The sequence below is a fragment of the Colobus angolensis genome, unplaced genomic scaffold (genome assembly GCF_000951035.1).
Source record: "Colobus angolensis palliatus isolate OR3802 unplaced genomic scaffold, Cang.pa_1.0 Scaffold306, whole genome shotgun sequence".
Lineage (NCBI taxonomy): Eukaryota > Metazoa > Chordata > Mammalia > Primates > Cercopithecidae > Colobus > Colobus angolensis.
The window spans coordinates 838,287-850,541 of NW_012116333.1; the positions used below are offsets into that span (position 1 = coordinate 838,287).

The following is a 12,255-nucleotide window of genomic DNA, read 5'->3' on the forward strand; positions in this document are numbered from 1 at the left end:
CATCACTCATGCATACCCCACACACCACACTCACAGCACATCTACACACCCCGCACAATCACACACATTTCCACAGCACACAGACCACGTATTACCCTCTCCCACAGACTTCACACACATCAAGCCTCCCACAGCACACCTCCCACACTACACACACTGCACCTAAACTATACACACACACCACACACACCAAACACACACACACCACACACACCACACTCACACTCCCCACACACATCCTCCCCCACACACATCCTCCCCCACACATACCAAGCAAATGCACACACTCCATACACGATTGCACTCATGCACACCACCCTGTGGCTACCGCGGGGCCTCCGCAGCTCTCACCTCCTACACACACAGTGAGAGGCTCCACCGATGTCACGTCAAGACAGACCTTTGACGTGAGCTGGAACACAGGAGGGGTGGGGCGGGGCAGGGAGAGTGAGCTTCCGGCCACAGGAGCCAGGCCCCCAGCCCCTCACCTCCGCCCACTCACAGCATCAATGGTGTCTCTCATGGCCTTGAAGCCATTCTCCACTGCAAACACGTGGTCCAGGCTGTCTGCAATTGCTGTTATCTATGGAGAGCAGAGCTGGCTTGGATCCCCACCAGGAGGTGAGGATGCAGCAGACCCCAGGCCCAGGGGACAGTGTCCCACCCCCATGCTTTGGGGGCAGCAGAATGTCAGGCTCTGAATGTTGTAGGCTTCTCCAGTCAGCAGCCCACTCGTGGGAAGCGGGGAGCTCTTCCACCCTCCCCTCTGGCGTGGTGGGATTTGTACAACACGCTGTCAATCACTTCTGCAGTGGCCATGGGTTGGCCCATCTCACTTGGGGCAGCTTAGACAACCGTCCTTGGGGTGGCCCTGGGAAAGCCACCTGGGACGCCTTTCCCCACTAGGCTCGAAAGTGGCGCCTGGTCACCTGTTTGGAATTACCTGGTCCAGCTTATAACCGGCCACACCCACAGTGTAAACGTTGGCCCCCAGTTTCTGAGCCTTTTGAGCCTAAGGGAAAGAAGGCATTGAGTATTAGTCATAAAATTCATGGAGCAAAATGCTGGTAAGTCTGAACTGGACTCACTTCTCTGAGAGTGTCCTGAAATACATGTGCCACCAGTTCTCCATCAGTCATAGCAATAATCACGCTGGGAACCTTGTCTGTAGAAGAAGCAAAGAGTGGCCTGCTCAGCAAAGGCACCAGGAGTGACCTCCAGAAGCTCCGGAACTCCTGCAGGTGGCTGGACCCACAGCACTGCCCACTCCAGGGCATGGCCAGGTGCCCCCACCTCATCCTCCAGAGGAGAGGCTGCCAAGACCCAAGCACCTGCCACCCAGAGACTCCCTAGAGTAAGGGAGGTCTCAGCCCAGCACCCATTTTACAGAGGAGGGGCTGAAAGGGGCACAGTCTTTCCCACCAGGCTGCCTGAACCCTCACCCACTAGCAGCCTGCACCACCTCTGCCTGAGGGCAGCTCCAGTCAGGACTCAACAACCACAGGCCTGTCCCACGGGCAGGAAGAGGAGCTGCTGGGCCCTCCTGTAACAGACAGGTTCAGGGAGGCTCCCAGGGGGCTGGGTCTTGCTATGAGCAGAGCCTGCAGGCAGCCCTGCCAACATCTCTGGGTCCAGGAGTTCAGGACTCCAGGTCAGTGGCACCTGGGCAGGGGACCCCAAAGCCACCTCAATGCCTTTCCTTACCAGCCCTACCTTTTCTGACAAGAGCTGCAGCGACATGGTGGGGAGGGGAGTTGGGGTCCCTGGATAGCCTTCTGTACCACATGAGACAGGTCAGGGAATGCAAGTCACTCTGAGGGGAGACATAGAAGGGAGGAGGAAGACTAAGGTGCATGCAAGGGGGCAAACCCCTTGGCTCTTCTCTTTTCCTTTTCACACAGCCCAGCTGGAGGGCAAGCACCTCAGGGTTATGAGCACCAGGAGTACACACACAGGATCCCACACAGTTCTCAGAACTCCATGGGGCAGGGGCTTACTATGCTCACTGCACCAGGGAGGGACCTGGAGCTCAGAGCAGGTGAGCAACTTGCTCCAAGAGGCAGGGCAGGGGTGGCCTTGCAGAATCTGCACACAGAGCTCTCTGAGGCTCTCGCTCAGCTCTGTTCCCCTTATGGGACCACCATGGGGGTGGCAGGTGCTTACTTTCGGAGTTGAACGTTTCAATCTGTTGAATTGCCTGCAAGAAAATGAAGAAATATTGAGCCTGGACAGTGAGATGATCCCAGTGATGCTCTAAGATTTTGTAAGTTAGGGTTAGGGTTAGAGTTAGGGTTAGAGTTACAATTAGGAGATCAAAGGGTCTATACCTTTCTAAATCCTGCCTGCATGAATGTGTGTCCGTCAGGTACAGTTTTCCGAAGCTGGTCAAGACCATTTTTCATTCTATTCCTGAAAAGAATTTAAAAAGGTGGTTGACCGGGAAAGACATTGACTGTTAAAAATCAGCTCCCAAGCTCTCTGGGAGCCACTGTTCTTTGTGCAAGGCCTCCCGGATGAAGGAAGGGGCCAGGCAAGGACTTTGTCCTGCTCATTCCTCATTGTGATTTTGACCAGAGATTTCAAGCCCTTCTAAGCTCATCCCAGTTACAGAGAATGCAGGCCTGGGGAACTTCACCAGGGCCCTGCTTGGACCATCTCTGGTGACAGTGGGAACTTCCCATGGATGAGCAACTGTGAGTCAGGAACTGCACTGGGGCGGACATTCCTAACCCTAACCCTAACCCTAACCCTAACCCTGAACCGGGGATGGGCAACTGAGAGCCAGCCACTGACAATGGGGTTGACATTCCTAATTCTAACTCTAACTCTAATCTTCACCCTAACCCTAACCCTGAACTGGGGATGGGCAACTGAGAGTCTGCCACTGACAATGGGGCTGACATTCCTAACTCCTCTAACTCTAACTCTAACTCTAACTCTAACTAACTCTAACTCTAACTAACTCTAGCCCTAGCCCTAGCCCTAGCCCTACCCCTGAACCAGGGATGGGCGAGTGAGAGTCAGCCACTGACAATGGGGTTGACATTCCTAACTCTAACGCTAATCCAAACCATAACCCTAATAAGGACTCTCTTGTGTTGGGCACTCCATCCTTTGACAGGTAGGGCTGCATTTGGGAAAAGTCATCCTGTTAAGCCCCCAGCCCTACACCCAGCCCCGACGGCCCCAGACCCCTGACCCTGAGTCAGTTTCCTGCTCTATCTTTACCCTGACACAGGAAGTACCAAATCTGCTTAGTTAGACTGCCTGGCCTCCTTGACTTTCTGTGCCCCTGAAACAAAAAGACCAAAGGCTGGAGAGGCAGCCCCGACGGCTGTGCATGCAGGGGCCGAACACTATCTGCAGGCTGGCTGGGGGATGTGGCCTGTCAGCTACTATTAAAACAGACAGAATGGGCTGGGGAAGCCAGGACTGGCTCTGGTGGCAGGACTGGGCCGGGCCGGGGACTCAGGGTCAGGCTAATCCAATGTGACAGACTAAGCCTGCACAGCAAGGCTGGGCAGAGCATGGACCCCGAAGGAAGGCTTCCCACTGTGGGCAGAGCATCCCTGCCATGGCCGGAGCTCTAAGAGCCCTGCCCTGCCCAGCCCAGGAGGAGAGGAGGCCAGGCCCATCCATACCCAGAAGAGGCCACGGCCTGGCCTTTCTCTGGCCATGCCCAAACCCCACTCCCTGTCTGGGTCACCCACCACAGTCCTCCCCCATAGACTTGCTTTTTACCACCTCACACCCACTCCAGTCTCTCTGATAAACCCACAGCGCAGGACACACAAACTCAAGCTCCCCTACCCTGTATTTCCTCGAAGCTGCAAGTGGGGCCCAGTCCCCCATCCAGTTCTCAGTGTCCTCACCTCTCTTCTGTGCTTCACCTCCTCTGGGCCCAGTTCCGGGCAGGGCAGAGAGAGGGCAAGGGAGCGTGATGTGGGGGAGGCTGAGAACTGGAGCACAGGGGCCTGCAGGTAACCTTGCAGCCATGGGTAGGAGGGTGCAGGGGAGCCAGGGCTAAGGTCAGGTGGGTACTGTGAGTTGCCCTGACCGGCAACTGTCAGGCTGTCAGGCTCCCAACCAAGGTCTCCGGGAGCCCCTCAGCATCCTGGAGCTCCCTCTGGCCAAGCTCACCAGACCCCTTGGGGGATCCAAGCAGCACTCACTTGTCTGAGGTGAGTGGCAAGACAGTCTGGCCGTCTATGGAGTAGGTGACGGAGCACATCCGAATATGTGAGCTGTGAAGGAATCATGTGCTGGTAAGAAGCCAGAGGCACCAGCTCAGAAGCCAGGGTGGTGAGGCCAATTCCGCACCTCGCGCCCCAACTCTTCCGCTTTGGAGTCCCTTGCTGGACACAAGGAGGTGAGATAAATGTAGTGAAGAACTCTGAGGCCTGTAGGGACAAGGGCTCCATAGAAGAGAGAGTCAGGATGGCAACTCACTGCATCCCCACACTCCCAACACCCCAAAGACACTTGCACACACACGTACACACAAGCACACACACACATGCACACACAGGCGCACACACATGCACATACAGGCACACACACCGGCACACACACCACACACACACACACATGTATACACACATACGCACATACTTACACACACACGCACCCACACATGCACCCACACATGCACACACTCACATGAACACACACACAAAGCACCCACACACGGGCACATGCACACACACACAGACACATATACCTTATAATGAACAGGCAGGGAGATGCACACACAGCCCTCCCAGCTGGCCTCCCTTCTACCAGAAAATTCTTTGCCTCTTCACCCCATTCCCTCCTCCCCCTCCTCTCCCTCATTTCTCCTTCATCTCAGAGGAGTGACTCCCTATTGGCAGCCATGCACACAGCCTCCCTTTCCTCTCCCTGACCCTCCTTCCTGCCGGCTGACCTTCAGTAGCCCTCAGTGACAGTGCTGTCATATGTCCCCAGGGGAGCTCCTAACGGCTCCTGCCCTATTGCCCATTCATTTTACCCACAGTCATCAGACTTTTCTTCCTTAAGTGCCATCTTGATCATGCCATTCCTCTGCCTCAAGAGCCTTCTCTGGCTCTCCATGGCTCACAGCAGGAAATCTTAGCTCCTTGGCCTGGCACAATGAGCCCCTGTGGCTTTGGCCTCAAGCTGACCTGCCTAGTCCTCTCCTAACCCTCTCTGAGCTAACCTCATTCCCAGCCAAGCAAGACCACTCACTCCACCACAGGTCCCTGTCTTTTCCATCCTACAAGACCCAGTTCAAAGACCCACATCCTTGGAAATCACCGTTGACTTTGTCCTTAGGAGTTCCTGCTTTTTCCTTCAACCTTCCAGGTGAGTTCTTTGTCCCCTACTTGAGCCCTCAGCACTGTGTAACCTGGGGTTCCAGGACTGAGTCACTGGTTTCCCTGCCTATTGTCCCTTCCCAGCATGTGATGTCCCCAAGGGCAAACTGCCTCTCCTGCAATATGCCCGGGCCAGCCAAGGCTGCTGAGACCTGATGGAACCAGTGAGCGCTGGCCTCATTCCTGCTTCAGAATGCCACCTTGTGCTCTGTGTCCCCCACTGAGGGACTCCCACGCCCACCCCATCTGATGGGATGTGCCCTCTGCCTGCCTTCCAGAGGAAAAGCTCTCTGCAGCTCAGGGGAGGCTGCCATGTGGGAGATCTGTACCTTTGGAACCTCGCCACTGTTTCCTCCACCCACATATAAAGGTCAATCCAGTTGTTGTTCATGCTGCCAGACCTAAAATAAAAGGAGACAGGAGACCTGAGTCAGGGAGATGAGTGCATCTGTCAGGTGGGCAAGTGTCTGCCCCGCCCCCAGCCTCCCAGCAGGCTCTTAACAAGCTCGCCTGACCCCAGCACAGCTGAGGCTGGGGTACACACCCCAGTGGCCACTGGATCATCCGAGGTCGTGAGTTTCACCAGTTGAGTGTCAGCATAAGGTGACCACCCAGCCCCATCTGCCTGGGACTGAGAAGCTTCCTGGGATGTGGGGCTTTTGCTGGCCATCCAGGTGGCTGATCAGGTTAAGTGGGGCACTGTGTAGAGTGGAAATGGGAGAGAATGTATTGGTTGGAAAAGCCCCCAATGAACAATCCAAATATGGAAAATCAACCAAAAAAGTTTCATGTACGATAGCATCAAACAGAACAAAATACTTAAGAATAAATTTAAACAAGGAAGCAAGAGAAATGTATACTGAAAACTGTAAAACATTGCTGAAAGAATTTAAAGACACAATAAATGGATAGATATTGCATGCTTATGAATCAGAAGGTACAATAATAATATTAAGATAACAATGTAATCTGTATCAAAATCTCTACAGTATTTTTTTGCAGAAATAAAAAATTTGCACTAAATTACATATGGAATTTCAAGGGACATTAGTCATATAACAAAAAAAATCTGAAAAAGAAGAACAAAACTGAGGATACACATTTCCTGATTTCAGAATTCATTACAAAGCTACAGTAATCAAACTGTTATGGCACTGACATAAGGACTGACATGTAGAGGAATGAACAGAATAGAGAGCTCAGAAATAACCTGTCATGTCTGTGGTCAAATGATTTCCAACAAGTGTGCTAAGAACACTCAATGTGGGAAAGAACAGTAGTTTCAAAAAATGGTGCAGGGAAAATTGGATGTCTACGTGCAAAAGAATGAAGTTGGACCCTTCTATAAACCATTACAGAAATTAATTCAAAATGGGTCAAAGACCTAAATGTAAAGGCTAAAACTTTTAAACTCTTAGTAGAAAACATAACTTTTATGACATTAGATTTAGGGATTTTTTTGGATATGGCACCAAAAACACAGGCAATAAAATTAAAAATAGAAAAGTTGAGACTGTATCCAGATTAAAAATTTTGTGCATCAAAGATGCTACCAAGATACTGAAAAGATAACTTGCAGAATGGAAGGAAATACTTGCAACTCATATACCTGATAAGGGATTAATATCCAGAATATACAAAGAACTCCTACAACAACAATGAAAAAGAAACAACAAAAAAATGCAACAACAAAAAAATGGGCAAAGAATTTGAATAGACATTTCCTCAAAGAATATATGCAGATGGCCAATAAGCACACGAAAAGATGCTCCACACCACTAGTCACTAGGGAAATACCAATGAAAGCAGCGAGGAGATACAACGTCACACCCATTGGGTGGCTATTATCAAAAACCAAAAAATAACAAATGTTGGACTTTTGTTGGTGGGAAAGAAAAATGGTGTAATCCCTGTGGGAAATAGCTTGGCATTTCCTCAGAAAGCTAAACATAGGATCACCATAGGATCCATCAATTCCATGCCCAAGTATATACCAAAAGGAAGTGAGAGCAGGGACTCAAACAGATACGGGTACACCGGTGTTCATAGCAGCATTATTCACAATAGCCAAATGGCAGAAGCAACCCAAGTGTCCATCAACAGATGAAAAGATAAACAGGCTGGGCGCAGTGGCTCACGCTTGTAATCCCAGTGCTTTGGAAGGCCGAGGCGGGGGGATCACGAGGTCAGGAGTTCAAGACCAGCCTGTCCAATATGGTGAAATCCTGTCTCTACTAAAAACTACAAAAATTAGCCTGGCCTGGTGGCACGCCTCTGTAGTCCCAGCTACTCAGGAGGCTGAGGCACGGAGAATCACTTGAAACCGGGAGGCAGAGGTTGCAGTGAGACAAAATCACGCCACTGAACTCCAGTGTGGCAGCAGAATGAGACTATAACTCAAAAAAAAAAAAAAAAGATAAAATGCGGTACATATACATACAGAGAAATATTATTCAGCCATAAAAGGGATGAAATTCTGATGGATGCTACAACATGGAATAACCTTGAAAACATTATGTTAAGTGAAAAAGGTCAGACAGAAAAGGCCAAATATTATATGCTTGTATGATTATATTGTGTGACTCCACTTACATGAGGTACCTACAATAGGCAAACTCATAGATAGAGAAAATACACTAAAGGTCATTAGGGCTTGGGGAAGGGAGGAATGGGGAGTTATTGTTAAATGGGAATAGACGTGTTTGGGGTTTTGGTGTGGATGGGGTTTGAGACAGGGTCTCACTCTGTCACCCAGGCTGGAGTGCAGTGGTGGGATCTTGACACACTGCAGTCTTGACCTCCCAGGCTCAAGCAATCCTCCTGCCTCAGCTCAGCCTGAGTAGCTGGGAGTAGAGGCACACATCACCATGCCTGGCTAATTTTTATATGTTTTGTATAGACAAGATTTTGCATGTTTCCCAGGCTGATCTTGAACTCCTAGACTCAAGCAATCCTCTCACTTTGACTCCCAAATTGCTGGGATTACAGGAGTGAGTTACTGCTCCCGGCTGAGAATAGGATTTCAATAAGCAATGATGAAACATTTCTGGAGATGGATGGTGGTGGCTGCACAACGCTGTGAATGTACTTAATTCCACTGAATTGCACACTTAAAAATGGTAAATTTTTGTTATGTATGTTTTCCCACAATTAAAAAATTACTCAAAAAAATACAATGGGTCACTCCCACTTAGAGTCCTAAAAGGTCACTTGGTCAAGAATAGAAGCACATGGGAGGCTGATTCATTTTCTTCCAGTTCAATCCAATGAATGAACCAATGAATAATGAGTCTCATGAATAAGTTGGACATGAACGACCAAAGAGTCTCCCTGCAGGCAGTAGATGTTGTTCTGCCAGGAGGACTACTGCAAGATTCTCAGGGTCCCGCCCAGCTGCATGGTCTTTGGAGTCACACAATCCAGAGTTTCAATTCAGCGCCGTGGATGTCTATCTGGAGGCTGTGGTGGGTCATTTCCTGGCCATGGCCTGCCTTATTGCCTCCTCCTTACAACGGGGCAATACCGTTTACCCCTAGCCTTGCGAGGAAGAATCATTAAGGTTGCTTTTGTCTGCTGCCTTTACATCCATTCTAGGTACTCCCTCTGCATTCCCCCTCATCCAGTCTGTCTGGGATTGCATCAGGGCCTCTGCATTTCCTATGAGTTTCCAGCCTGTGACTCTGCCTTTCCTGGCAGGTCCCTTCATCCCCATCCTCTGTCATTGCCTCTGACCTGCAAATTCTCCCTTCATCCTCATCACACTTGGCAAGGTGAAAATGAAGATACCCTTTTTACAGATGGGGGACACGAAGGCACAGAATGACGAAGCAACTCCCCCAAGACTATGTGGCCAGTGAGTGGAGTCTGCCTGTCTCCAGAACTGAGTTGCTCCTTACCCAAGAGTAGCAGAGCAGTTACAAACCATAGGAATTGGTGGGCTGGGGTGCACATCCCCTAAGCATCAGTATCCAGGAGAATGAGAACATTCAGAGGAACTTCAACCTGCGATGCTGGAAAGAGTGCAGCACAGGAAGCCGGAGTCTTGTCACACCAGCTGTCTCTGGATGCTTCCCCAACCTCCGGGAGCTGCCCTTGTCCAGGAACCAGATAGAAAAATACCTGCACTACTCACAGCCCAGGATTGTGGTGAGGTGCCAGGAGTGCAGGGAAAGGGTTTTGGAGACCAGAAAGTGCTTGGTCTCCTGAAGACTGCAACTACTGCTGCTACTGAATAAGCACAGAGAGTATTCCCACCTAGCAGGAGGAGTGGGAAAGGGAACCAAGGCAATCTCTCCAAAGCTGAACATTGCCTCTCTCCTTCCTGGTGAGCCAGAAGGTGCCTAATACACAGCCCAGTTTCCCCAGGGCCACCCTGAAACAGACCCAAATGTTCCTGAAAGTATAGGAACTATCACGTGGCTCTCCAAGTTGTAGAAGAAGCACTTAGAAGCAGCCAACCAAAGGCCTTCTCTAAGCAGTGACATTAGAATGACCAAAACAGGCAACAAAGCAATCTCTCTGGGGCCCAGTAAAATAGAAGTTATTTGAGTGAAAAACAAACAAGCAAAACAACACAAAAACCCCAAATATCCACAGTGCACTTCTGAGAACTGCTGAGAAGCAGGTCCGAGCAATCAGCTGTTGCAGCAACCTGAGGATGAGGATGCTGACCCAGTTGATGGGGGGATAGGGGATCGTCCAGAACCCCTATTGGTGGCTTTTTTCCTTATCCAGGAGATGAAACACCAGGGAAAAGACAGCCATGGCATTCTTTGTGCCTCAGAAAATCAGGAGGCCCAGGTCTGGTCTGACCAAAGGGCTGGCCCTGCTTCTGTGACAGAAGCTTGCACCTCTTTGAATGGCATCCTGTCCCTAGTGAAAAAGAGGTGGTGGCTCCTGAGGGTGACCCAGGGCTAGAGCTGGAAGGGACACTCACTTGTCCAAGATGAAGTAGAGGTCAAATGAGCCCTGGCATCTGTGACCTGCTTGCCCTTGGCGCAAGTGCTGCCTCCATCCTGGGCCATGGCGGTGGTGGGCCCTCCTGGAGCCCATGGCCAGGCGTTGAAACATTCTCCAGCCAGGTCCATGGTACCGAAGGCTTCCTGCTCTAAAAAGTGGTGGAGGAAGCAGCAGCAGGAAGAGCAGGAAGCAGGGCCCCCAGCGGCCATGGCTCCTCATTATCTGGCCCTCCCTGTGACCCCACCTCACTCTTGGGTGCCTGTGCCAGGGCCCAGATAGGCTGAGCACAGGCCACCTCTGGCCACCTTCTCTGGCGCCTCCCCTTATGCCCAAGGGCCACACCCCTCCTCCTGCCCTTTCACCAGTGCACACAGCGGCCCTCCACCAGGTACCTCCCCAGATCGCAGGGACTAGGGTCAGCAGCTGGCTCTGGGAGACTTGCCTCCAGCTACCTGCCTGGCCCTTCCGCCACCCTGGGGACAGAATTCCTTTATGGTTGACAGGAAGGTTGACATGGTGACTTTGTGACCTGCAGCTCTTCCCATTATCCTGCATATTGACAACACCAGAGGGGAGGCACAGGACCTTTGGAGGGGCTATAAGAGGAAGCCTCCATTTCCCTTATAACAGCCCTCACAGTGTCCTTTAAAACCACTAGACCCTGCCATTTGTTCACTGGAAGAGTTAGCCCAGGTGACAGGTGAGAACATTGCTGTGGGTGAGGAGGTCAAGGACTGGGAGGCCAGAGTGTTGGCAATGGGAAGTTATTTGTATGACACTTAAGTTCCCCAGGAGATGGTAGATCTGGAAGAAGATGGAAACTGCGGTGTTGCCAGAGTCCTTGTGAATGAGGGACATTCCAGTTCTCTACTGCTGTGTAACAGACCACCTACATTTAGAGACACAGAACAGGTGCATTTTATTATGCTCACAGGTTCTGATGATCGGGCACTCAGGGCAGAGTAGGGAGGGCTTCCTCATGTCTGGGGCCCCAGATGGGAAGGCTTGAGCAGCCCGCATGACTTGAAGGATTGGGCACTGGAATTATCTGGAGGCTACTCCACTCATAAGTGTGGTTCCTGGGCAGGAGGGCTCAAAAGCTGGGCTCAGCCGGGACTGTGAATGGAGACCCTGCATGTAACCTCCCCGTGTGACCTGAGCTTCCTCCCAGCATGGCAGCTTCAGGGTGCTTGGACTTTTACAGGTGGCCCAAAGTTCCAAGAGTGTTTTCAGTGAGCATGGCAGAAATTGTAGAACTTGTTATGACATCACTTTGGAAGTCACACAGTGTCACTTCCACTGTACTCTACTGGTCCAAGCAGTCACAGCTGCCAAGAGTCAATGGGAGGAACACTGACCCCCTCTCTAGGGCAGGAGTGTGGACGGGTTCACATCCCAGATTCAAAACTGCAGTAGGGGCTGGGCGTGGTGGCTCACGCCTGTAATCCCAGCAGTTTGGGAGGCCAAGAGGTCGGGCGTTCGAGACCAGCCTGGCCAACATGGGGAAACCCTGTCTCTACTAAAAATACAAAAAATTAGCCAGGCATGGTGGTGCATGCCTGTAATCCCAGCTACTAGGGAGGCTGAGGCAGGAGAATCGCTTGAACCCGGGAGGCAGAGGTTGCGGTGAGCCAAGATCACGCCATTGCACTCCAGCTTGGGCAACAAGAGCAAAACTCTGTCTCAAAAAACAAAAAACAAACCAACAAAAAAACAAAAAACTGTACGACCAACGCTTTGAGTGTGTGGGAAAACGTAGGCACTGATAAATGAGATTCAAACAGGACTCAGAAAAGTTAGACTGTGACTGTTAGAAACACCTTAATCGGCTGGGTGCGGTGGCTCAATCCTGTAATCCCAGCACTTTGGGAGGCCGAGGCCAGCAGATCATGAGGTTAGGAGATCTAGACCACCCTGGTTAACACGGTGAAGCCCTGTCTCT

The 12,255-nt window shown here is 51.1% G+C and overlaps 1 protein-coding gene across 1 annotated transcript in view; it reads right to left on the reverse strand.

Moving 5' to 3' along the window:
- Positions 1 to 10,532, reverse strand: part of LOC105517732 (anthrax toxin receptor-like) — a 39,733-nt gene extending 29,201 nt beyond the window's left edge. The window contains 9 exon segments of the mRNA XM_011950392.1: positions 352 to 412; positions 503 to 583; positions 944 to 1,012; positions 1,089 to 1,165; positions 2,164 to 2,197; positions 2,328 to 2,409; positions 4,173 to 4,244; positions 5,684 to 5,755; positions 10,291 to 10,532. Coding sequence (XP_011805782.1) covers positions 352 to 412; positions 503 to 583; positions 944 to 1,012; positions 1,089 to 1,165; positions 2,164 to 2,197; positions 2,328 to 2,409; positions 4,173 to 4,244; positions 5,684 to 5,755; positions 10,291 to 10,532 — 790 coding nt within the window.
- Positions 10,533 to 12,255: the final 1,723 nt, after the last annotated feature.